Source organism: Myotis nattereri (genome assembly GCF_964212035.1).
Source record: "Myotis nattereri genome assembly, chromosome: 17".
Taxonomy (NCBI): Eukaryota; Metazoa; Chordata; class Mammalia; order Chiroptera; family Vespertilionidae; genus Myotis; species Myotis nattereri.
In genome coordinates, this window is record NC_138092.1 from 34,626,067 (window position 1) to 34,653,677 (window position 27,611).

A 27,611-nucleotide genomic window follows, 5' to 3' on the forward strand; every position below is an offset into this window, starting at 1 on the left:
ATTTGAGGCCCATTCCAGTGTGTTATCTTTTCTACAGACAGGCAATCAGAGCTGGAGAAAAAGCAGAACTAGAGAGAAAGGGTCTGGATTTCTAAGGAAGACACTGTGTATGATTCGCAGATTATTACCTACCTCACCAAATGGGATTGTCATTAATCCTAATATGAGAAGCAGGCTGATGGACACAGGTGGGCATTTGTCTGTCCTCTACCACTGGATCACAGTGACGTGAGCTGATTGTATGTCCTTCACAACTATTATTTATAGGACTCCTATGCTAAATCAGGCATTGCCTTTAGTATTGTACATCAGTCCTCAGGGCCACCTTTGAGGTGGCTATTTTCCCCACTGAGCACATCAGAAAATTGAGACCAAGGAAGGCTGATTGGTTTGCCCAAGGCCACACAGCTGGTATGTGGCAGAGGCATAACTGAACATGGGTCTGACTTGGAAACAGAATTTCTACAATAGAATTAAGCGTCACTGTCTACCAACATGAACAAATGGGAACCTGACCTTTTGTTAAATCTCTACAAGGAAGCTGGCCCACAATGGGCCTTGATCACCTAACATACTAGCCTAATATACACTTAATAATGGATAAATCTCTTGCTTAAATAATGGCATTATAATCCTTTAATTTCCAGTTAGCAATCTGGAAGCATAGAAAGGTCAAGGGACTTTTTCAAGGCCACAAAGTGAATGAAAGCTCTGATTCTTTTCCTCTATTCAATAAATACTCCAGCTAGCAGATGAAGTTACAGTCATTCTGGATTCTGCCAAGAAAGCTGAGCCATTAATTTGGGTAAAGAACTCCAGGATCAGATACACTAAAAAGCACAATAAAGTCTTTTTTTTTTTCTAAAATCTGCAAATGGATTGCTTTTAATCTTCTATATTTGTTTCCAAAAGTTAGCTATGCATAACAATCACCTTAGAAGATTCTAGGAAGAGGCCTGGATTTATGTATTTTTTCAAACATTTTTATTGATTTTTAGAGTGAGAGGGAGATGGAGAGAGAGAAATATCCATGTGAGAGCGAAGCATCCATCAACTGCCTCCTGCACACCGTTCACCGGGGACTGAGCCTGCAACCCGGGCATGTGCCCCAATCGGGAATCAAACCAACAACCAACTGGGCCACACCAGGCAGGGCTGCTGGGCTTATGTATTTTCCAACAAGCTTCAAAGTATATTTAAGAACCATGGATCTTGTGTCAGAGACGGAAATCATATCAGCTGTCCATTGTTTCCTAAAAAATTACTAAAAAAAGGTAGCAGCTTGCCACAACAGTCATTTATTATCTCAAATCTCCTGTGTATGAGGAATCCACTTGCAGCTTAGCTGGATATCTCTGGCTCGGGGTCTTCCACAAGGCTGCAATCAAGGTGTCAGTTGGGCTGCAGTCATCTGAAGGCACACGTGGGGGAGGATCTTTGTCCAAATTCACTCACATGGCTGTGAGCAGGATTCAGTTTCTCACAGGCTGCTGGACATGGGATCTTGTGAATACCAGAAGGAAGCGACCATTGGTGGCCCTCTCAGATGCTGCCTATCACAGGAATATAAACAGAGAATGGAAACACAAACTGGTAATATATTTCCCAGCTCTGCGTACTGACAGGCTAGCTTCAACAAGCACACCCCATGCCTGGACCTCCCACTCACCCCTTTCTGATGTGTTCCCCGAGCCCCTGGGCAGGCAGGGTTAGCTTCCAGGCTCCCTCTCGGCATACCTTCATGATAACGTTTGGTTAAATACGTTAAATTTGTATTTCTATCTCCCTGCTAGCCTGTAGGTTCACGGAGGGTGTGGTTCACGGCTTTAAAAAAAAAAAAATTCTTTGTACTGTCATAGTGGGCCCCCCAAAAGCCCTTGCTGAGTAAATGAATCGGTGTTTTTGCTGAAAGAGGAAAGCCCTCGCCAGGGGGAGACTTGGGAGCCAGTATCAGAAGGAGAGCGCGGTGCTTGCCCGGTGACCTCTGGTATCAGTTACAATGGGAGGGTGAGTGACACAGCCAATCAGCAACAGCTTTTGAAGGGCCGTACATAGGGCTGATCGGTTTCTGCCCCTACAGGGCCCTTTTATCAGGCCTTCACACACCTTACTCTATGTTCAGGACAAAATATTTTAAATCCAGCGTGTCCTAGACGATTATTAAAAAGCAGGTGTCCCAAGGAGTCAGCGTAAGCAGATGGTGGAATTGAAGATGGTAAACTGACATCCTCACCCACCAGGCACTTTGTAGGACCCCGCACCCTCACGCTCCCTAAACACAAACGCACCGCAGATGCGAGGTCCGTAGAGGCCAAAGATCTCCCGCGTGCACGCCAGTCTACAGCGGGGGATGAAAGGGCTCAACATACGTTAGGACAACAAGGGCATACATCTCACAGCTTCTTTCAAGGCATGCCACGCTCTTGGCTACATTCAGAATGTGGGTCGCCCCGCACACCTGGAGCCTGAGGTTTACAAACAAAGTACTTCCGGGGGCGGAGCAGTGAGGCCACAAAGCGAGGTCCAAGAGAAAGAAAAGCGCCCGCACGCCGCCGAGCCCCGCGCGCATGCGTACAATGGCTACGAGCGGCGGCCGGCGGCGCGTGGGGCGGCACCCGAGCCTTCCGCTGTGAGCCCGGGGCCCGCCTCCGGGCCGGAGAAAGCCGCTGATTGGTCAGTCCGGCCGTGGCTTGGGGAGGAGATTGGGTGATTGGCAGCAACGTCCTGGGACCGCCAAGCTGGGAGCCGGAGGAGCAGAGGAAGACGCCTGGCTGCCTCGCGGCCGAGGTAAGGGGGACTGGGGACTTGGGAGGGACGGCTAGCGTCGGGGCGAGGAGGCGCCCCCGGGCCTCGCGGCGGTGGGAAGCCCTGGTAACAGTCAGGGCAGCAGCGGAAGGCGCGGGGTTCGGGCTGGCGGGGAGGCTGGCGGGCTTCGGGGGCCGGTTGGGTGGCTGCGCGGCGGCTGAAGGAAAGCAGAGAGGTTGCCGGCAGCCGGGGCAGCGGAGGGCCGGGAGGGGTTGGAGCTTTGGCGGAGCGGAGGGAAGTCAGCAGACTCGCCCCGAAGGCTGGGACTCGCCCACCCGTGTACCCCATATCTGCCCTCTCCCCCGGCCTCGGAGCCCGTCGTTCGTTCGCTCACCGCCAGGCGGCGGTCCCGTCGGGGGTCGCGCCCTTTTCCCGGGACCGGTCGGGGCGGGCGGCGTCGGCGGCCGCAGCGCCGGGCGGGCCTCGGGATCCCGGGAGGAGGAGCGCACCGGAGCGCCGGTCCCGGCAGGCGTCGGCGGCCTCACCTGGCGTGGGCGGTGGTTTGACGTGTCGCCGCCCAGAACTTCCCCGCGAATCTTCCTGTGACCGGGATTTACATTAAACCGGAAAGAAAGGGCCGACCTTTGGACGCGTCAAAACACATTTTCTGATGGGCATCTTCCCATGAAGCCGAGAGGATGGTGTGAAGCGCTGGGCGTGCCCGTCACCCCCCTCCATCCGTGCCCGTCGGCGGCCGGACTTGGCCCTCCTCCCCGGGTTAAGTGGAAGCATGTCCCCCCAGACAAATCATTCCATCTCCGTTACATCTTCCCACGGCTTCGCGGGGTCCGGGATGACGCCTCCCGAGGGTTGTGCGAAACCGGGCACACGTGAAGGTGCGGACAGCGCCAGTTTAGTTGATGCGACCGGAATGTGGGCGAGTTCTCCCACCGGGCAGACTTGAACTGTCCTCTGCTCAGATTTTGCAAAATCACGGAAAACAAAGGTACCCAATAATCTAGTCTCGACAGTCGCATTATTGGTTTTGGGCGCCAAGAACCGTACTAATAGCCCTAACCCGTTTGGCTCAGTGGATAGAGCGTCGCCTGCGGGCTGAAGGGTCCCAGGTTCGATTCCGGTCAAGGGCATGTACCTTGATGGCGGGCACATCCCCGGTGGGGAGTGTGCAGGAGGCAGCTGATCGATGTTTCTCTCTCATCGATGTCTCTAACTCTCTATCTCTCTCCCTTCCTCTCTGTAAAAAATCAATAAGATATATATTTAAAAAAAAAGAATAGTACTAATAATTTGCATTTAAGGAGCTCTTGATAGGTATGAAGCACTCTGAAATGGTTTCCACCTGTTGGTTTAATTTTTACCACAGCCGCGTGAAGTACGCATTTCATTTTACAGAGAAGGGGAAAAGGCTTAGAGAGGTTAAGTAGTTTGCTTAAGGTCATTCCTGATGTAAGGGGGTGGGGCACACCTGGGATGTAGGATGCTAAGCCTGGTCACGGCAACGTCCTTGCTCTTTTAACCATAATTGAATGACTTAAGAATTGTGGAGCAGTGTAACTGTGGAAAATTATTTTCATTGAGTTACAAATCCATAATGGGGGATGTGTGTGTGGGGGGAAACCCTGGAAATTTACATGAGTACAATAGCAGTACAGTGAGGCCTTGACTTACGAGTTTAATTTGTTCCGAGACTGAGCTCGTTAAGGAGCTCGTTAACTCAAATTACTCTATCAACTCAATGCAAAAAATCGGCCGAGAGACAGCTGGTATCTCAAAAAACTCATTAGTCGGGACACTCGTAAGTCAAGGCCCCACTGTATAGGCATTTTGGTTTCTTTGAAACTGTAAAATGTTAATACAATTGAACTTAAAGTTATGAGCAACATATATAGGTGTAGTTCAGTAAGTACAAGTGTTTGTTTTTCCCCCTTTATTGTATATGCCAGGAAAAGGGGCATGGGAAAGGGGTAAAAATATGTACATCAGTGAATAGTCTCTACTTTCTTTTGGCGCTTAGCATATATTGGCTATTTATCCTGAATACTTTCATCTGTAGCCCTCATCTTTCCAATCTTCTAAGACAGAATCTTCACCCAAACAATGTTAGAGGAGTCAGGAATTAGATGCAGCTGGTGTTATTCAGAGGGCGGTAGAGAAGACCTGGGGAATTGGAGTTTAGGGTTCCTACTGTAGGGGAGTAATTCAGAAGTCTAGAAGTCAGATTAGGAACTTGAGCAAAGAAGTGACATGATAACAGCAATCTCCCCTGAGAAGTGCGTTTGACCTGGTGCATATAAAAGAAATTGATGTGGGTAACTGGTGAACTTATGGATATAAGCAAAGGAATGGAGGGGGGAAAAACCAGTCTGAAAAAGAGAAGAAAAGGCAGCATGATACAGTGCAGGCATTTCTGAAATACTGGTAAACTTTATTTTCCATAGGTTTGCTTTCTTGGGCAGTCTTGGTGATGAGTATTATTATCGTATCACTGCTCTTTGAAATGCTAACTACTGCTCTGCTATTTAAGTATTCTTTTATATGTTTATTGTGTGCTATTGATACAAATTACACAAGTTAGGTAAGTTACAAAAATGATACTGTAATCCAATCCCATCATTTAAGGATAAACCACTAACCATGCTCTATCTAGTCACTAGGCTAGTGTATGCTCTAGACTAGGGTTTGGCAAACTGATCTGAGGCCTAAACTGACCAGAGGCCTGTTTTTGCATGAACTGTGAGAGTGGGTTTTACATTTGTAAGGGGTGGAGAAAAAATTTTAAAGACTGTTTTGTGACATGTGAAAATTATATGAAATCAAATTTTAGTATCCATAAATGATTTTTAAAATACAGCCATACTCATTTATATAAGGCCTTTGACTACTTTTTTTAGAAGGGCAGAGTTGAGTAGGTTGTGACAGAGACCCAAAAACCTAAAATGTTTATTATTTGGCCCTTTACAGAAAATGTGCCAGCTCCTGTTCTGAACCTTTTTAATGAATGTGCCTATATACTTTTTTTTTATTTTAAAGAATAAAAAAGATTATAATCTGGATTATGTATTGACTTTTTTTAGACTTAAAACTTAGGTTTTTAAGTTTGCTAAGTCTTTCATTTGCATCCCTCATCTTTCCAATTTTATGCTACTTATAAGACAGAAACTTCATCCAATAGTGTTAGAGTAAGAAATATAATCAGCTGGGTTTATTCAGAGGGCAGTAGAGAATACCCGTTAAATTGGCATTTAGGATTTCTAGTGTAGAAGAATGATTCAGAAGCCTAGAAGTAAGGTTAGATTCATTGGTATGCATAAGGTGTATTTAAACAATCCTCTTTTGTTAGATATTTGTGTTTCTTTTCTAATTTGAAACAATTATTCATAATATTTGAGAGGACAGCTTTTTTTCTTTTTTAAAAATATATTTGTATTGATTTCAGAGAGGAAGGGAGAGGGAGAGAAAATGAAACATCAATGATGAGAGAGAATCATTGATTGGCTGCCTCCTGCACGCCCCACACTGGGGATCGAACCCACAACCCAAGCATGTGCCCTTGACTCGACTTGAACATGGGACCTCTCACTCTATCCGCTGAGCCAAACCAGCTAGGACAGGTTTTTCTATTCAGATTTTTGTGTGTCAGGTTATTTACGACAAATTTCTAGAAGTGAAATTGCTTTTATGTACATACTAGAGTCCTGGTGCAAGAAATTCTTGCATGGGGGTACCTAGACTTGGCCGGTGATCAGGACCAATTGGGGCCTTCCGGCTGCTGGCTGGGGCCTTCCTTTGTTTTGCGCCACCCCCCTGGTGGTCACATGTCATAGCGAGCGATTGAACTCCCAGTTTCCCAGTCAAACTCTCAAGGGGACACTTTGCATATTAGCCTTTTATATATACAGTAGGTCCTCAGGTTACGTCGGAGATCCGTTCCTACAGCGCGATGTAATGTGATTTTCACCGTAAGTTGGAACCCAACTACATAAGCACCTATGTCACTCACATGGAACATATACACAGCAGTAATGAAGTGAAACAGTAAAAAAAAATTAAAAGAAAGATAACAATTCCTGACCTTTCCTTGTGGCAAATAAATAATAAAAACATAAAGCACATATGTACATATGTCAAAATGCCGGAAAAAAAATTTTTTTTTTTAAATATATCATCGATTTTTTACAGAGAGGAAGGGAGAGAGATAGAGAGTTAGAAACATCGATGAGAGAGAAACATCAATCAGCTGCCTCCTGCACATCTCCCACTGGGGATGTGCCTGCAACCCAGGTCCATGCTCTCGAGCGGAATCGAACCCGGGACCCCTCAGTCTGCAGGCCGACGCTCTATCCACTGAGCCAAACCGGTTTCAGCGGGAAATTTTTTTTTTAATAAATGGAGATGGCAACGTAACCACGAAACGAACGTACATCGAGTCCGACGTAACCCGAGGACTGTCTTTATAGATTGTTAGGTTGCCCACCAGAAAGGTTGTACTTTGCCCATGCCTTTACCAATATTGAGGTGTCTCCCTTATCATCTTTGCCAATTTGATGGGGAAAAGAGAGATACATTTTAATTAATATTTCTTTGGTTAGTAGTGAGATCACTAAACATATTTATTGTCTATTTGTGTTTCCACTTATAAAACACCTGCTCATGTCTTTTTCCTTTTCCCATTGGGTTTCTGGTCTTTTACTTTTGAGTTGCAAGTACTTTATAAACATTAGGGATAATAATTATTTGTTATGTGGAAGTGGCAAGTGGGTTTCTCCATTGCTCACCTATTTTCTCTTAAGTGCTGCATAATGGCTAATAAAATTTGTGTATCAGCTAGGCGAGCACTCAGGGCTGCAGTTTTTGGGACCAGCACATGCCATCTCTGAAACAGTTCCTTCATTTATGATACTGAAGTTGTTGCCATCCAGTCAATCTGCAAGTCACTATTACCAAACAAGTTGTATTATATAAATTTATATTATTTAATTAATTTCTACAACTGGATGTGACTATTATAAGTTGGTTGTACATTAAAATATTAGAAGTCAGACAACTTAAATAGGAAGTTATATCAAATTAAGTCTCCATTACTGCAAAAAATAAAAATTGTAAATCTTTAATATATAACTATCTATACTAATAAAAGGGTAATATGCTAATTAGATCAGACATCTTCTGGACGTCCTTCTGGTCAAAGTCATGGTGGTGGGGGCTGAGGCAGAGGCAGTTAGGGGCGATCAGGCTGGCTGGGGAGGTCAGTTAGGGGCAATCGGGAAGGCAGGGGGCGATCAGGCCAGCAGGCAGAGGTGGTTAGGGGCGATCAGGCCGGCAGGGGAGCAGTTAGGGGCATCAGGCCGGCAGGCAGAGGTGGTTAGGGCGATAGGCAGGCAGGCAGGCAGGAGAGTAGTTAGGAGCCAGAGGCCCCAGATTGTGAGAGGGATGTCCCTGAGGGGTCCCGAATTGGAGAGGGTGAAGGCCTGGCTGAGACCCCCCCCTCTGGTGCACGAATTTTGTGCACTGGGCTCTAGTCTCTCTCTGTCCCCCCCCCCCCCATATATATAAATAAACAGGGAATATGCTAATTAGCCGAGCATCACGACTGCTCAGGAGAAGCTGCGCACACAGATGGGCGGGAGGGGACTGCGTGCCGCCCCCACCCCAGTGGCTGTGGGGAGGCTGGGGCTGGGGGCGGGCCAGAGTGGAGACACAACACGTAGGAGTACCTGCCCCCAACCCACGACACAGCCCGGCGGCTGGGGGAGTGCTCAGAGCAGCCACTGCATGGTTTGGAGCACGCCCCTACCCTAGCAGACACAACGCTGCGGCTGGCCTGTGCTAAGCGGGTCCCGGTCCCCCACAGGGTGCCTCCTCACACGGCAGGAGGTGGGGCGCCTCCTCGCGTGATTTCAATCACGTGCTGGGCCTCTAGTTAATATATAAAACACTATAACAATTTTTTTCTTTAAGAAATTTTACTAATGACTTTTTGAAATAGAATTATTGTATACGGATAAGCATTGATGTGAGATATAATGTGTACTTTCAGTAGAGTGGGCTAGTATCCTAGACTAGAGAGATGATTTTACATGGAATGGGAATCATTTTGTGTTTGTTTTAGCCAAGATATCTCTTTTTATCCTAATCTGTTAGGGCTTAGGTAGATAGGGAGTGCAACCTATAATTAAATTTTTTAAAAGTATATTGAATAAAATATTCTGAAATAGCAAGATTTGATTACATAGATATTATTGCTTTGGGGTGAGGTTAAATTTATTTAACTTTTTTAGAAAATTAGTTAATTTAACTAAAGCATTAAGATATGACAAATCATAAATCATAAAAAATCATAACTCATGATGTCTGAAGTTGGGAAATAATGTTTCCCCAAAGTTTATATATTGTTAATTTTGTCATTTACTTCTATGGTCCAAAGTTTGAAAAATATATATATATATTTCTCACCTGAGGATATTTTTTCCATTGATTTTTAGAGAGAGTGGAAGGGATGGGGAGAGACAGTAATATTGATGTGAGAGAGATATATCGATTGGTTGCCTCTTGCACATGGCTCGGCGAGTTGGGGATCTAGCCTACAACTGAGGTACATGCCCCTAAACCAGAATCAAACCAGGGACCCTTCAGTCTGAGGGCCAACACTCTATCCACTGAGCCAAACTGGCTAGGGCTGAATAATTTTTAGGTCTCCACTGTATAGATTTCAATTACTTTGTTAAAAAATGTAATTGGTTTCTAAATATTACGTAAGTAGTATATTATTTTGTTAAAAACATATAAACAATACAGAAGTGCATAAGCGTAAAAAAAGAAAAATGGGAGGATTTCATTACCAATCCTCAGAGCTAATGTTAAGCTTTAGTGTCTTCTCATCTTTTTGTATGTGTATACATAAAATGTCTATTTTACCATTCTTTCTATGCTTTCTGGTGTTTGGTTTTTTTTTTTTGAGAAAATAGAATCACATGTATGTTAGCTATCAACATTTTCATTTAGCATTTTATTATTTATAGCTCTTTTTGTTTTAATAGCCATAAACTTGAATGGGTAGGTATATTGAATTTAACTGTTTTCTTATTGATGGACATTTAGTTTGCCTCTAGATTTTGTTTTACAACTAATGCGTTAGTAATGATAAATACCTTTATCAGCTTTTAAAAACTAAACATCTTGCCCTGGCTGGTGTGGCTCAGTTGGTTGAGTGTTGTGCCATTCATCGAGAGGTCACCAGTTTGATTCCCAATCAGGGCACATGCCCAAGTATGACTTCATCCCTGGTGTTCAGGAAGGAAGCAGCTGATTGATGTTTCTTTCTCTCTCTCTCTCTCTAGTTCTCTCTCCTTCTCTCCTTCCCCCCCCCCTAAAATTAATAAAACATATTACAAAAAACTAACATCTTAATTTACAAAGGTATAATTTAGTGAGTCTTGCCAGTAAGCAGTTTTACACATTGAATATTCAGGGAACAGTAATTGTTACGTAATTTATCAAAATCATGTTTGAGGTGAATTTTCATTACTTTGCTGGGGCCAAGGACAGCACTCTTATTTTTATTTATTTTTATTTTTAAATTCTTTATTGTTTAAAGTATTACATATGTCTCCTTTTTCTCCCATTGACATTTCCTGGCCACGCCCACCCCCCAACACATGCCCTCACCCTCATACTGTCTGTGTCCATTGGTTATGCTTATATGCATGCATACAAGTCCTTTGGTTGATCTTTTAACCCCCACCCCCGCCCTCTGCCTTCCCTCTGAGGTTTGATGGTCTGTTTGATGTTTCTGTGTCTCTGGATATTTTTTTTTTAAAATATATATTTTATTGATTTTTTACAGAGAGGAAGGGAGAGGGATAGAGAGTTAGAAACATCAATCAGCTGCCTCATGCACACCCCAAACTGGGGATGTGCCCACAACCAAGGTACATGCCCTTGACCAGAATTGAACCCGGGACCTTTCAGTCTGCAAGCTGATATGCTATCCACTGAGCCAAACCGGTCAGGGCTGGATCTATTTTTGTTCATCAGTTTATATTGTTCATTGTATTCCACAAATGAGTGAGATCATGTGATATTTATCTTTCTCGGGCTTATTTTGCTTAGCATAATGCTCTCCAGGTCCATCCATGCTGTTGTGAATGGTAAGAGTTCCTTCTTTTTTACAGCAACATAGTATTCCATTGTGTAGATGTACAACAGTTTTATAGATGTATGGCAGTTTTTTAATCCACTCATCTGCTTATGGGCACTTAGGCTGTTTCCAAATGCTAGCTATTATAAATTGTGCTGCTGTGAACATAGGGGTGCATATATCCTTTTTGACTGGTGTTTCTGATTTCTTGGGATATAGTCCTAGAAGTAGAATTACTGGGTCAAATGAGAGTTCCATTTTTAATTTTTTGAGGAAAATCCATACCGTTTTCCACAGTGGCTGCATCAGTCTGCATTCCCACCAGTAGTGCACAAGGGTTCCATTTTCTCCACATCCTCGCCAGCACTTGTTTGTTGGTTTGTTGATGATAGCCATTTTGATAGGCGTGAGATGGTACCTCATTGTCGTTTTTGATTTGCATCTCTCAGATGATTAATGACTTTGAGCATGTGTTCATATGTCTCTTGGCCTTCCGTATGTCCTCTTTCGAAAAGTGTCTACTTAGGTCCTTTGCCCATTTTTGATTGGATTGTTTATCTTCCTTTTGTTACGTTGTATGAGTTCCCTATAAATTTTGGAGATTAGACCCTTATCGGATATAACATTGGCAAATATGTTCTCCCATGCAGTGGGCTCGTCTTGTTTTGTTGGTGGTTTCTTTTGCTGTGCAGAAGCTTTTTATTTTGATGTAGTCCCATTTGTTTATTTTCTCCTTAGTTTCTATTGTCCTAGAGATGTATCTGTAAAGGTATTGCTTCAAGAGATGTCTGAGATTTTGCTGCCTGTGGTTTCTTCTAGGATTTTTATGGTTTCCCGTCTTATGTTTAAGTCCTTTATCTGTTTAAAGAAAAATATATATTTTTATTGATTTCAGAGAGGAAGAGAGAGAGGGAGAGAGAGAAACATCCATGATGAGAGAGAATCATGGATTGGCTGCCTCCTGCATGCCCCCCACCGGGGATCCAGCCCACAAACTGGGCATGTACTCTTGACTAGAATCGAACCCAGGATCCTTCAGTCCATAGGCCTACACTCTATCCACTGAGCCAAATCAGCTAGGGACCTTTATCCATTTTGAGTTTATTTTGTGTATGGTGTAAGTTGGTGGTATAATTTAATTTTTTTGCATGTTTCTGTCCAATTTTCCTAACACCATTTATTGAAGAGACTGTCTTGACTCCTTTGTATGCTCTTGCCTCCTTTGTCAAATATTATAATGGTTGGGTGGATTTCTGGGTTCTCTGTTCTGTTCCATTGGTCTATATGTCTGTTCTTGTGCCAGTACCAGGCAGTTTTGAGAACAGTGTTTTGTAATATAGCTTGATATCTGGTATTGTGAACCCTCCAACTTTGTTGTTCTTTCCCAGGATTGCTGTGGCTATTAGTGACTTTGAGCATGTTTTCATATGTCTCTTGGCCTTCTGTATGTCCACTTTTGAAAAGTGTCTATTTATTTTATTTTATTTTTGAAAAGTGTCTATTTAGAGACACAAGTGTCTTTTTTTATTCCATATGAATTTTTGGAGAGTTTGTTCTAGGCCTGTAAAATATGCCATTGGCATTTTAATGGGGATTGCATTGAATCTATAGATTGCTTTGGGTAGTAAGGACATTTTAGTGATGTTCATTCTACCAATCTTTGAACATGGCATATTCTTCCATTTGTTTATGTCTTCCTCTATCTCTTTTTTCAATGTCTTATAGCAGGGGTGGGCAACCTTTTTGTGAGTGCGTGCCAAAACCAGCAAAATCTCTGACTCAAAATTCTTCTGCGTGCCAACCCTAATTTTTGAGAACATGTTACGCCTGCTTGATATCTCTTAAGGTGTACGTATGTGAAGAACCTTGAAGAAATAATAAAATTCATTCGAGCTACAAAAACACAGTGTATGATGATGAAAAATACATTTATTTTTTAATGTATACATGTACACTGATAGTCCTACAGAAAACTTTATGACTGCGTTTGGTATTATCAGTGGGACTTTTGCTGCCGAGAGAAACATAGAAATTTATTCCCCTTTCATTAGTACCGGTGGGCAAAGCGAGAGAGGAGGTTTCATTTTTATAGAGTGAAATTTTGAATAAGTAGGTGAGGCGGTTGTCTTGTCAACGAAAACCCGTTGTGTCTGAGGCTGAAACCAAAACACTGGTTGGATCTAGGAAGGCAGGGAGAGTTAAGTCAGAGGCATAGAAATTGCTCTTCCCCTCTATCGTCAATCCATGTCTATGGTCTTTAAGATAACTTGTTATGTAAAATTATTTATTTATCTACGATGCACCTACACTGAATTTATCTGAAAAATAAATAAGTCGATATTAAGAAAAATATTGTAAATGGAAGATTATAAGATGCTGGGGTCCAACCCCAGCAGGTCCAGGGGTCCCCAAAGGTGTGGACGGAGTCGGCGAAGAAGGAATGACACGGAGACAGCGTTCAGTTGATCAGCAGCCTAGCCAGGATCTCTAGCCAAGTTCTGGTCGGATCTCCAGCGAAGTTCTGGTTAGGATCTCCAGCCAGGTTCTGTGTCCATGTTCTCTTGCTAGGTTCTCCAGCTTCTCCAGCCAGGTTCTAGTCAGGTTCTCTTGCCATGTTCTATCCAGGTTCTGTAGCCAGGTTCTGTCTCTAGGTTTCTGTCTCCAGTTTCTGTCCAGGATCTTTTGCCATGTTCTCTCCAGCAAAGTTCTTCTGTCTCTAGGTTCTGTGTAGGTTCTGTGTCTAGGTTCTGTGTCCTGTTGTCTTGTTACATCTGTATTTATACCAGTTGATTCCAATCATATCAATGTCTATTCCAAAGGTTAGGGCGTTTCTTATCTCCATTCCAGGGAGTAAAGATTATGTAGCTTAAGCATGATTGTTTGTAGTTAAAGTGATTAATTACCTGCCTGGCACTTAGTTAAGGGGTTTCATTCCCTCCCTAACTTCAGGGGAAAATCCCTACCTGGGGAAACAACCTTTCTCAGAGAGGTGACCTTGGTTAAAACACATAGTGCCAAGAAGGTGAGCAAACATATTAAGAACAGTATGCCATATATGCCAGGTCCCTTGAAACAGCAAGGATGGACCGGCTCCCAGCAATAAGAGGGTTTCGAGTACCAGCAAAAGTTACTGGCGTGCCATGTTTGGCACGCGTGCCAGGGGTTGCCCACCCCTGTCCTATAGTTTTCTGAGTACAGGTCTGTTACATCCTTAGTTAAGTTTATTCTAGGTATCTTAATTGTTTTGTTGCAATGGTAAATGGGATTTTTTAAAGTTTCTCTTTCTCTGAGTTCATTATAGGTGTATAAAAAAGCCGTAGATTTCTGAATGTTAATTTTGTATCCTGCATTATTGCCAAATTATTAAGTGTAGTAGTTTTTTGATGGAGTCTTTAGGGTTTTCTATGTACAATATCATGTCATTTGCGAATAATGACAGTTTTACGTTTCCAATTTGGATGCCTTTTATTTCTTCTTGTCTGATCACTATGGTAACCACTTCCAGTGCTGTGTCAAACAGGAATGGCGAAAATGGACATCCCTGTCTTGTTCCTGTTCTTACGGGAAATGAGTTTAGTTTTTGCCCATTGAGTATGATGTTGGCTATAGGTTTGTCATATAAGGCTTTTATTAAGTTGAAGTATACTCTCTCTAGTCCCACTTTGTTGAGAGTTTTTATCAAGAAGGGGTGTTGGATTTAGTCAAAAGCTTTTTCTGCATCAATTGATATTATGTGGTTTTTGTCTCTAGGTTGTTTATGTGATGTATCATGTTTATTGATTTGACAATATCATACCACCCTTTCATCCCTGAAATAAATCCCACGTGGCCGTGGTGTATGATCTTTTTAATATATTCCTGGATCCGATTTGCTAATATTTTGTTGAGAATTTTAGCATCTATGTTCATCAGGGATATTGGCCTATAATTCTCTTTCTTTGTAGTGTGTTTATCTGGTTTTGTGGTTGGGGTAATGCTGGCTTCATAGAAAGAGCTTGAAAGTGTTTCATCCTCTTCAGTTTTTTGGAATAGTCTGAGGAGGGTAGGTTTTAGTTTTTCTCTGAATGTTGGGTAAAACTGCCGTGAAGCTGTCTTGCCCAGGACTTCAGTTTGCTGGAAGTTTTTTGATTGCTGTTTCAATTTCCTCCATAGCTATTGGCCTATTCAGATTTTTTTATTCTTCCTGATTGGGTTTTGGAAGATTCTATTTTTCCAGGAACATCTCCATGTTGTCTAGGTTGTCCAGTTTGTTGGAATCGAGTTGTTCATAGTATTTTTTTTTTTTTTTTTTTTACAATCCTTTGTATTTCTGTGGGGTCAGTTGTTACTTCACCTCTTTCATTTCTGGTTTTGTTTATATTGGGCCCTCTCTCTTTGCTTCTTGATGAGCTTGGCTACAGGTTCATCAATCTTGTTTATCCTTTCAAAGAACTTGGTTTTATTGATCTTTTGTATTGTGTTTTTTGTGTGTTTTTTTTGGTCTCTATGAAAGGCAGCACTTTTAGTCAGTGAAAAATATTATTGACTTCCAAGTTGTGTGTCTTTGTTTCTACTGATATTCAGGTTCACTTAAGGTATTTGAATAGTCTTTTCAAAAGATTATTTTAAAATTGATGCCAGAGTACTGAATTTATTTGCATGGAATATTTAAATAAAAATAAGAAGAAGATACTGATGTCGTTTACTGTAAGATTATATTTCAGAGATCCTTACATGAAAATGGCAGACCTTTAGTTCAAGTGGAAGTATAGCTACCTCTGACCTCTTTTATGTCACGAGGAGAAAGCTGACCTCTAAAAATGTTACAGAAAAATATTCTTCAGTTTAGTTTCATATCTAAAACACATTAACTTGAAAATTTTTTCATCAAATTTTAATTAGCTTGTGTTGTTAGACTTATCTAAACAGATTTTTGTTGAGAGATGTAGCATAGGTCATGACATTTATTACTTTGTGTACTGAAAAAAAGAAAAAGGACACATTATATGTCAGATTCTATGCTAGGTGGCAGGAGACTACTCCAGTGTACTTAATTGTTGCCAGTAAACTTTATCCATAGGTTTGATATTGTTTCGTAGTATGGTAAAGTGTTCTGACTTAAAGTCTCAACTAGACTGATGTAAAGTGTAGCAGTGGCCACTAGATTTGAACGTCAAGATTAATTTCCAGAAAGTAGCTTAGGTTATTTACATAGATTTGATAACTTATCATTATATCAAGTAGGACTTCTTAAAAAAAATTAGGAATTTTAATGACCAAGTGTAAGAGAAGGGTGAGGAGAACCCATGCTATTATAGTTAGCTCTGGGAATCACTTGGTCGCTTAGATGGGGGATCTCTTTGACAATGGGGAGTCTGGTCACATCCTTCTCTAGCAGACACACATTGAGTTCAGGGAGACATCTCTCCACACCTGGGTCATCTTCACAGATCCTGGCTGGAGCCGATGGGGAAAAGTGTAACAGTGGCGGCCTTTGACCATTACCTGGTACTTATTTTGCAGCACTAAGAAATGAAGATCAAATGGTTGGCCAACCCAGTCAGTGTGGCTCAGTGGTTGAGCATTGACCTATGAGCCAGGATGATACAGTTCCATTCCTGGTCCCGGCACATTCACGGGTTGTGGACTCGATCCCCAGTATGGTGCACGCAAGAGGCAGCCTATCAGTCATTCTCTCTTGTAATTAATGTTACTCTCTTCTTTTCCCTTCCTCTCTGAAAGCAATAAAAATGTATTTTTAAAAAATGGTTGACCATTCACAATGGGCATTTCAGAGTATTTCACCTCTGATTTCTAGTTCCCAACCTGATGGCTGTTCACCACCACATAGCTGCCAAAGTACACTTAGAAATGGAAGGCACTGTTTGAGTTATCTTCAGTTCCAGTGTGGAAATCCATCTGCAGTTCTGCGTTTTTGCTGAAAAACAGGGCAGGTTCCCCTTTGATTGCCATTAAGGAACAGGACAAGTTTTTGTTTTGTTTTGTTTTGTTTTTGTATGGACAAGGACAAATAAAGGACAAATGTGTTTTTTGTGGGGGGTTTTTTGGTACGGGACCTTGACCTCTGCCGTTGTTGTGTCTTCTGCTGGGCAGCTCTTTCAAATTGTGTCTAGTTGTGTGTGATCTTTACAAGTGGCAGATTATCAGTCAGAACTTTTTTTAAAACACTTTTTTTCAGACACTAATTTACTGTTCCCATATCCTAAAAGGAAAGGCATTTTCACATCAGAAAAGTAGGAAGGACATATTCTCAAATTAAACAGTAACTTTAAATTGAATAAATTTTTGTTTTTTACTTCATGGTCCTTATTTTTCTTTTTTGTTGTTCGACACCAGACTGTATACTGTCATTTGGGATGCACTGATAACAGTGTACCTAATCTTTTACTATTCTGAGAAGAGGAAACTTTATTCTAATAATTTAGCCAACTGAATAAGAATGTTATATATAATCTTCTTATAATATGACTCCTATATAATGGTCATATTCCTCTCTTATTGTGAAGATAATTAGATGACCATTTCCTTGAATAGTTCCCAAATACCTCCTAAAAGTAAGCTCCAATGTAGTGTAGATTTCAAAGGTTTTGGCACTCTTTTTTTATTGATTTTAGAGAGAGAGAGCGAGAGAGAGAAACATCGATCTGTCGCCTCCTATACACATGTCTTGACTGGGGACCGAACCCACAACCTGGGTATATACCCTGACTGGGAATGGAACCTGTGACCCTTTGGTGTATGGAATGACACTTAACCAACTGAGCCACACCAGCCAGGGCAAATTTTTTGGCATTTTAAATTTAAGGACAATTGTATTACTGCTAACAGAGTTATTGTGAAACTATACTGATTTAAATTATAATTACCTCAAAAAATGTTGCTTTACATGTAAGTAGTATTGCAACTTAACCCCTTACCCTTATCTAGAATAATCTTAATATGTAAAAATCCTGGGTCTTAACTACTGGTCACCACCAAGGCTCAGTGAACTGGGAGTTAGTCCTTCAGGAGTGAACTGCTTCTGCTGGAGGCACCGTACCCCAGCACTGACTGCTGAGGGGTCTGGGAATCAGGGCCAGAGAGAGGTCTGAAGAGAGAAGCAGGGACTGATCCGTTGCCTCTGTGGCAGCTTTTGATCAGCACTTGCCTCTTTCTCTCCCAGTCTGGCCAGCAGCTGCACTTCCATTTTTCTCCAGGCCTCCACCAGGGCTGCTGATCAGCCCTGCCTTTCTGATCAGGCCCCATTGATAGGCCCAGAGACGCTGACTGGCATAGGAACCGACCAATCAGAACCAAATTGGCCAGCAGAGTAGGGCAGTTGGGGGTGAGATCAGGCCTGTAGGGGAGGGCAGTTGGGGGCAAGATCAGGCCAGCAGGGGAGGGCAATTGGGGGCAGCCAGGCTGGGAGGGGAGGGCAGCTGGGGGTGAGATCAGGCTGGCAGAGGAGAGCCATTGGGGGCAAGATCAGGTTGGTAGGGGAGGGCAGTGGGGGTGATCAGGCTGGCAGGCAGGTGAGCAGTTAGGAGCCAGCGGTCCCAGATTGTGAGAGGGATGTCCAACTGCCAGTTTAGGCTCCATCCCACAGGAACAAGCCTAAACTGGCAGTTGGACACCCCCCAAGGGGTCCCCAATTGGAGAGGGTGCAGGCTGGGCTGAGGGAACCCCCTCTCTATGCACGAATTTCATGCACCAGGCCTCTAGTAAAAGCATAATATGCTAATTAGATCAGACAGCCGAAAGACCTTCTGAATGAAGCCGGGTCTGCAAGGGCTGGGGCAAGCCTCCAAGGCTGCGAGGGCCGAGCTCCTTGCACGAATTTTGTGCATCGGGCCTCTAGTTTTCTTATACTGCTTTGTATTTCTGTGGTGCCAGTGTTACTTTTTCATTTCTGATTTTATTTGACTCCTCTCTTTTGTCCTGTATGAGTCAATCTTGTTTATCTTTTTAAAGAGTCAGCTCTTGGTTGCATTGATCTTTTGTATTTTTTTTTTTTTTTTTAGATTCTGTTTTGTTTATTTCTGTTCTGATCTTTATTATTTCATTTCTTCTCACTTTGGACTTTGTTGTTCTTTTTCTAGTCCTTTAAGTTTATGGTTAGATGGTTTGAGATTTTTTTTTGTTTCTTGAGGTAGGCCTGTAATGCTATGAATTTCCTTCTCACGATTGCTTTCACTGAGTCCCACAGATTTTGGGTTGTGTTTTCATTTTCATTTGTGTCAAGTTACCTTAAATTTTTTTTTTAACTTTTATTGTTATTTTTTGTTAATCCTCACCCAAGGATATTTTTCCATTGATTTTTAGAGAGAGTAGGAGGGACAGTGGTGAGGGGGTGAAGAGAGACACACACAGATAGGCTTGAAAGAGACACATCAATTGATTGCCTTCTGCATGCGCTCTCAGCAGGCTGTGGATTGAACCTGCAACCAAGGCACATGCCCTTGACCTGGAATCAAACCCGCTATCCTTTGGTGAGTGGGCTGATGCTGTAACCATTGAGCTACCGGCCAGGGCTCAAGGTATCTTTTGATTTCTTCCTTGATCTTATTGTTAACCCATTCATTGTTTAGTGACGTGTTATTTAGCCTCCATGTGGCCTTAATGACACACTAGATCATTATGTGTTTGTGTCGTTTTCAGTTTTTTTCTTGTAGTTGATTTCTAGTTTCATGCCATGTGGTCAGAGAAGATGCTTGATATGATTTCAGTCTTCTTAAATTTATTGAGACTTGTTTTGTGTCCTAACCATGTGGTCTACACTAGAAACTGTTTCATGTGAACTTGAAAAGAATGTATGTTCTGTTGCTTTGGGGTAAAATGGTCTGAAAATAATAAGTTAAAGCCATCTGATCGAGTGTGTCATTTAAGGCCATGTTTTCCTTGTTGATTTTCTGTCTGGAAGATCTATCCATTGATGTTGATGGCTGTTAAAATCCCTTACGACTGTATTACTGTTGATCTCTCCCTTTTTGTCAGTGAAGATTTGCTTTCTATATTTAGGTGCTCCTATGTTGGGTGCATAAATGTTTACAAGGGTTATATCCTTTTGTTGGGTTACTCCTTTTATCATTTTACTAGAGGCCTGGTGCACGAAATTCCTGCACCAGTAGGGTCCCTAGGCCTTCCTGGCGATCAGGGCCAATCTGTGGGGTGATCGGGGCTCCCGCTTGCACCCACCTTGGCTGGGCACCGCCCGTCCGCCAATTGCCCCACTGGTTTCGCCCCACGATGGTTAGCACACGTCTAATTCCCAATTGGTCGAACTCCCGCCTGTGGGGACAATTTGCATATTAGCCTTTTATTATATAGGATAGTATCTTTGTCTCTTATTGTAGCTGTTGTTTTAAAGTCTATTTTTCCAATATAAGTATTGCTACCCCAACTTTTTTTTTTCATTTCCATTTGCATGAAATATCTTTTTCCATCCCTTTACTTTTAGTCTGTGGTTGTCCTTCATTCTGAGGCGATCTCTTATAGACAGCCTATGTAGAGGTCTTCTTATCTATTCAGTTACCCTATGTCTTTTGATTAGAGATTTTTATTTATATACTTATCATGTTTTTTTCAATTACATTCACCTTTTTCACCCATTTTCCTCCAACTTCCTTCCCATCTGGCAGCCATCAAAATGTTCTCTATATTTATGGGCCCGTTTCTGTTCTGCTTGTTTTTTAGATTCAATTGTTGATATGTATTGCCATTTTGTTCGTATTTTTTTATAAATGTCTTTTTGTTTTATTGATTTTTGAGAGAGCAAGGGAGAGGGGGAGAGAGAGAAACATTAATGATGAAAGAGAATCATCAATTGGCTTCCTCCTGCATGCCCCCTACTGGGGATTGAACTGTGGCCTTCTGGTTCATGGGTTGATGCTCAACCACTGAGCCACACCAGTCAGGCTATTACTCATAATTTTGATAGTTTTTTCTTATTCTTAAAGAAGACCCTTTAACATTTTATGTAATACTGGTTTGGTGATGATGAACTCCTTTACATTTAAAGTAGTAATGAATATTATGTAGTTATTATCATTTTATTAACTGTTTTCTGGTTGTTTTGTTATTCTGTTTCTTCTTTTGCTCTCTGCACATTGATGACTTTCTATAATGCTTTGTTTGGATTCCTTTCTCTTTATTTTTTGCATATCTGTTATAGGCTTCTGTTTTGTGGTTACTGTGAGATTCAGATATACAAGCTATATTTTGGCAGTCTACTTTAAATTGATGGTTGCTTAAGTTTGAACGCATTCTTAAAGCACTACATTTATTTATTACCCTCTTGTTTGTTTTTGTCATTATATTTTACATCTTTTGTGTGTGGGTGTCTATCCCTTAATTTATTATTGTATTTACACGTGATTATACTACCATTGCCTTTTATTTTATTTATTTTTTTAAAAAATATATTTTATTGATTTTTTACAGAGAGGAAGGGAGAGGGATAGAGAGTTAGAAACATCAATGAGAGAGAAACATCGATCAGCTGCCTCCCTCACACCCCCTACTGGGGATGTGCCTGCAATCAAGGTACATGCCCTTGACTGGAATTGAACCTGGGACCTTTCAGTCCGCAGGCCGACGCTCTATCCACTGAGCCAAACCGGTTAGGGCTACTATTGCCTTTTAACTGTCTTACTAGCTTTATGATTGGTTGATCTACTTTTACTAAGTGTTTGCTTTTATCAGTGAGATTTTTTTCTTTCCGATATATTTTTTTTTAAGTTTTGACCTTTTCTTTTTCCCTTAAAGGAGTCCCTTTAACATGCTGGTTTAGTAGTAATAAACTCCTTTAACCCTTTGCTTGTCTGGGAAATGATCCTTCTTGGCTGGTGTGGTTCAGTGGTTTGAGTGTTGACCTATGAACCAGGAGGTCATGGTTCAATTTCAGGTCAGGGTACATGCCTGGGTTGTGGGCTTAATCCCCAGTGGGGGCATGCAGCAGGTAACCGATCAATGATTCTCTCTCATCATTGATGTTTCTATCTCTCCCTCTCCCTTCCTCTCTGAAGTCAATAAAAGTAAACTTTAAAAAATTCTGAATGATAATCTTGCTGTGGAGAGTATTATTGGGTGTAGGTACTTTCATTTCATCACTTTGAATATATCTTGCCATTTACTTCTGGTCTGCAAAGTTTCTGTTGATAAATCTGATTTTCTTATGGGGGTCTCCCTTGTTTGTAGCTAGTTGCATTTCTCTTGCTACTTTTAATATTCTTTCTTTAATTTTTGGCATTTTAATTATGATGTTGGTGTGGATCTTTGAGTTCATCTTGTTTGGGACTATTTCCTAGACTTGTGTCAATTATTTTATTTTTTTTGCCAGATTAGGGAAATTTTTTTTTTCTTGAAATAGTGCTTTTCCCCCCCTACTATCCCTCTTCTGCTTCTGTGACTTCCCTATGACGCTAATGTTGGTGCATTTGATGTTCCAGATGGTCCTTTAACTATCCTCATTTTTTTGGATCCTTTTCTCTCTTTTCTGTTTCCATTGGGTGATTTCCACTACCATGTCTTCCAGATTGCTGATTTGATCTCTGCATCATTCAATATGCTCTTAATTCCCTCTAGTGTATTTTTTACTTCAGTTATTATATTCAGTTTTTATATTTTCTGTTTCTGTTGAAGTTCTCATTTAATTCACCTATTCTCCAGAATTTGTTGAGCATCTTTATAACCATTGTTTCAACTCTTTTAGCTGGTAAATGGCTTGTCTCCATTTTGTCCTGTCTTTTGCGGGAATTTTGTCCTGTTATTTCATTTGGAAGATATTTCTATGTCTCCTCAATTTGGTTGTGTCCCTATTTGTTTCTGTGTATTAAGTAGATCTGCTGTGTCTCTCAGTATTGAGAGAGTACTCTTATGTAGAAGGTGTCTGGTGGTGTCCATGGGTGCAGTCCCCCTGTTCACCAGAGCTCCAGGATGTCCTCATGTGGGTTGCATGTACTCTCCTATTGTAGTTGTGCTGAGATTGCTGCAGGCACATCTTTCAGTGGGGTTTAGCCTCAGGCAAATTAGTTATGAATATGGGCCATGACTACAGTGGACAAGCTGTTGTGTTGGTACTATTGGGAATGGGACTTGCTTTAGCAGGATTCTGTTGCCAGCTGGGGTAGACTGTCAGGTTGTAGGTTGTAGAGTTTTTAGGTGGGCTCCAGTATGGTTCCAGGCCACATGTGTCTGGTCTGGAGCCTCTTAGGAAGGGCTTGGTGTGGCTGAGGCTGGCCCAGAACCTTCTACAGCTGTGCTGGGCATGGGAGGGGTTGTGCAAGCTAAGGCCAGCCGAGATCCGTCACAGTTGTATAGATCTTGGAGCCACTTGGTAGGAGGAATGATGCAAGCTGTGGCTGATCACTGCTTGTGTAGGGTGTGGAGGTGCTTGGGAGAGGTTATAATGCAAGCTAAGGCTAACTACCACTAGTGCCAGGCTTGGGGCTACCTGATAGCTACAATGCAAGCAGAAGCTGGTTATTGCTTATGCTGGCCTTAAGGGCATTTGGGAAAGACTGCAGTATGCACCCAAGACTGGCTGCTGCTTGTGTGGAGTGCCTGGAGCTGCTGGAAGAGGTTCAACCCAGCAATTGGAATGGGTTGGGGATGGGTCTCAGGCAACAGGTGTTAGCCAGGTTAATGGAGAGTGACAGATTTTGTGCTTGTGCTTGGTCAAGTAGGTGAAAAGGGAGCTCAACAAGGGGAAGATGGTGTCTGCCAGGACCAATTCTGTACCCTGAGAAAATTCCCACTGATCCCTGACTCTCCAGCCCTTGCTCTGAAGTTAGTTTAATTCCTTATAAGACCCAGGTGCTTCTTCTTCTTCCTTTTTTTAAAAAAAATATATCTTCATTGATTTCAGAGAGGGAGAGGAAAGAGACAGAAACATCAATGATGAGAGGGAACCACCGATTGGCTGCCTCCTGTACGTTGGACTGAGCCTGAAACCCAGGCATGTGCCCCCGACCAGAATCGGACCTGGGACCCTTCAGTCTGCAGGCCGATGCTCTATCCACTGAGCCAAACCGGCTAGGGCGACCCAGGAGCTTCTTAATTTGCTGCCTCTGTGCAAGTGCTTGGAGCGAATGGGTTTGTGTGTAAACCCTTTAAGATCTGATGATTTTTCTTATTTAGGTAATTAAAAAGTTTTATTCTAATATTTTTGTGCCAGATTAAGAACTTACCCTATTTTTTAAAAAAATTTGTTTTTATTGATTTTTAGAGAGGGGAAGGAAGAGCGATAGAAACATCATTGAGAGAGGAACATCATCAATTGGCTGCCTCCCGCATGCCCCCTAGTGGGGACCAAGCCCTCAACCAGGACATGTGCCCTGACTGTGAATTCAACCAGCAAATTGTTAATTCCTGGGTCTATGCTCATCTGCTGAGCCACACCTGCTGGGCCCTATTTTTAATTTATAGTTTACCAGTCCCTACAACAGAATCTAATATATGCTTGTAAAGTTACGATAGTGGTTAGATAGATGAGGCATGAATGTTCACTGGGAAGAGGCCCCAGGGAGCTTATATCTTTTTTTTTATTTTAATTTTTCTTTTATTTCCAAGGAGCTTATATCCTAACTAAATTTAATTTTTTTAAAAAAATATATTTTATTGATTTTTTTACAGAGAGGAAGGTAGTGGGAGAGAGAGTTAGAAACATCGATGAGAGAGAAACATCAATCAGCTGCCTCCTGCACACCTCCTACTGGGGATGTGCCCGCAACCCAGGTATATGCTCTTAACCGGAATCAAACCTGGGACCTTTCAGTCCGCAGGCCAACGCTCTATCCACTGAGCCAAACCGATTAGGGCTACAACTTTAATTTTAACATCACAAGCTCTTCGGACTCGATAGAAAGCAACCTATAACTGACCATGTCCGAAAACAGGTTCAGGTAGGAATATTTCTACTCTGTCTAGAGTTTGTCCTTTGGTTTATTAATAGTCATCACAGGAAACTGTCTTTGAATTAATTTAAATGGGAGGCCAGTGTCAGACGGGGACAAATCAATTTTTGGAATCAGAACAACCTCTCCTTCCGCAGATCCTGTTAATACTTCAGTTTCAATTATGTTAGGTCAGAATCTTTTGATAATAAATCTAGTACCATTACAAAGACCCCATTTACTATTAAGATTTCTCAGCATGATAAGTGCAAATACTTTCAATTTTAATTTATGATTCGGCATTCCCGAAGGAGTAATACTATTAAGAAATTGGATGGGAAAATTTTCCTTTTCAGAATCATCTGTTGAATTGATGGAATCATCACTCAAATAGGTGTGAAAATCTCCATCGAGTATATCCAAAATTTCTTCATTTAATTTATGAACGTGCTCATTTTCAGGACAAAGAATCGCACGTTTAGATATATTTTTAATATTATCATTAGATATACTATTTCCAAAGGTAGCTTCAATAATAGATCTGTTACAAATCATTTTATGGGGCATTTCAATAATATCCATTCCTAAATGAAAACTGCTATCAAAGTTTGCCATCTCCAAGTTTTACTAACCATTCACTATAAGCAGAATCCTCTGATTTCATACTTGTTTTAACAGACAACTGTCTGAAACATCCCCAAACACTAGAGTACTTAGCAGGCTTCAGAGGTACCTTGTGCCAATAGTTGGTCTTCAGACATATTCTGTCGATGCCACTGCTTTCTTTCAGCTTCAGAATGTCAACAAAAACAACCAAATTCACGATCAACAACGACAAATCGAAACACGCATGCAATTGGTGCCAGCGAGAGCTTTTTATGTATCGCACATGCACGAGTCAAGCTAATGTATGTCATATGTACCGGCTGGCCCTGCCCCCTGGTCGAACTCCCCAAAGAACTCCCGGTCAAGGGGATAATTTGCATACTATGCTTTTATTATATAGGATGTGAGTGGTGACTATACAGGTTTATAAAACATATATAAAAAGTCATCAAGCTGGACATTTAAAATTTGTGCACTTTAAGTTATATCTCAACTTTTTTACACTTGATCTTAGCCAAAAAACCAAGAAGTGATGTATCTCAATTTTTTAAAAAAATTGAAGGGGTAGCTTTTCAAATTTACATAAAGACATTCTTTTTCTCTGACCATTTTGTGAGTCATTTTCAGCTTTGACATTTTTAACCCTTTACTCTTTTTATTCCCACTAATTCTGAGAAAGTATTAATTCTTATAGGCAATAATAGATGTTTGTAATATTAAAATATATATGTCATCAAAATTCTAGTAATGACTGTTTCATAATTGCCTATAAGTTATACATACCTGGCAGTGCTTAGAATCTATTGCATACTATCCCCTAACATTAGGGCCTGGCTCTTTTCAGTTCATTTTACCCAGTGTCTGGTGTACTGTGGCACCTTTATTTTCCCCCTCCATCCTCTGTAATTGTTCATAAAGTCCTTCTCAAAGTGTAGACCACAAACTCTTTATATCACTAAGTACACTGTTTTGTTCAGCTGTTTTTTTTTGTTTTGTTCAGTTTAGCAAGACTGCCTTGATAGGGAAGCACTGCATTGATTTATAGTCTGGTGCAAACTTCTTGTCTCATTAGAGACCAACACTATTAGTAAACTGGTTTATACCTTATGAGTTAACAATTTAATTCTATCAGATATACAGTAAATTGATGGGGAGGGGTGAGTGGCTGGGGTTACAGTGTGCGAATAAGTGTGAAAGGACTTTTGTTATTTTACCTCCTAGCATCTGAATTCCTTTTCCATATTTCTGAAAATCCGTTATGATTTTTGGTGGGTGGCAGAACCTGCTTATAACTATAGCTGGGTAGATTTAGCCAAGCAAATGCCACCTGTATGGACAGCAACTCAAGAGCTAGCGAGACAAAAGTGGGACCTGGTAGATTCTGTTCTGTCAGGGGTGGCAGTAGCAGTGGTATCTTCCCAGGACCAATTCTGCTGCAGTTTTGGATGTCTTTCCTGGCTGTGTAGCCTATAAGTCAGGTTCTGGTAAGATTGTAATCTACTAGATATATTTTTATAAATATATTTCCTACTTAAATTAGCCATAAGTAGGTTTTTGTTGTTTCTAAGAACCCTGACTGAAAAAAAATACTTTAAAAAATTGTACCATTAGTTGACTCAAAGTTGATTATAAGCAGTATTGGTTTTCCCTTAAGTAAATTTAGACACAATTTAAAATGTTTTAAACTAGATTTATTTTGTGAAACGTTGCAAACAGTAAAGATTCTAAATAATTATTTCATTTTAATATTTGCATTTTAAAATTCTAGTGTTTTTTATGGACCATGTGCTGCTATGTACGCCTGAAGTACTTGAAATGCAAATTTGGGGACACTTTGCCATCTAAATGCTTGGCTGGATTAAGCGCCTAATTAGGATGGTTTTTCAACAGGTTGGAGTAAACATGCAGTCGGTGAGTGCTCAACATTCATTTTTAAAATTCAGACGAGAATTTTTCTGAGAAAGTGAAATGAATCTATATATGACCAACAATTCAATATGTTTATGTACTATTTAATTTGCTTGCTGTTTAAATGATAGAAGAAAATCTTCACCTAGCATCTGAAGTGAGGGAGTAACTTTCTGGGTTACATTGAAAACTTACCAGTATTCATTTGATTGTTAAAAGCAACGTATTTGTTATTAGGGAAGAAAAGGGTTAAGTATATGTAGGAATTATTGAATGAAATATGTTTGACTAACACATAACAACTCAGTGTTGTAGAATTATTA

General features: G+C 41.3%; 1 protein-coding gene across 1 annotated transcript in view; it reads left to right on the plus strand.

Moving 5' to 3' along the window:
* Positions 1–2,721: 2,721 nt before the first annotated feature.
* The window catches only part of MTFR1 (mitochondrial fission regulator 1), a 57,804-nt gene continuing 32,914 nt past the window's right edge, over positions 2,722–27,611 (plus strand). The window contains exons 1-2 of the mRNA XM_081111238.1: positions 2,722–2,787; positions 27,149–27,291. Of these exons, the coding sequence (XP_080967364.1) occupies positions 27,226–27,291 (66 nt within the window). The 5' untranslated portion in view covers positions 2,722–2,787; positions 27,149–27,225. The remainder of the gene's footprint in view (positions 2,788–27,148; positions 27,292–27,611) is intronic.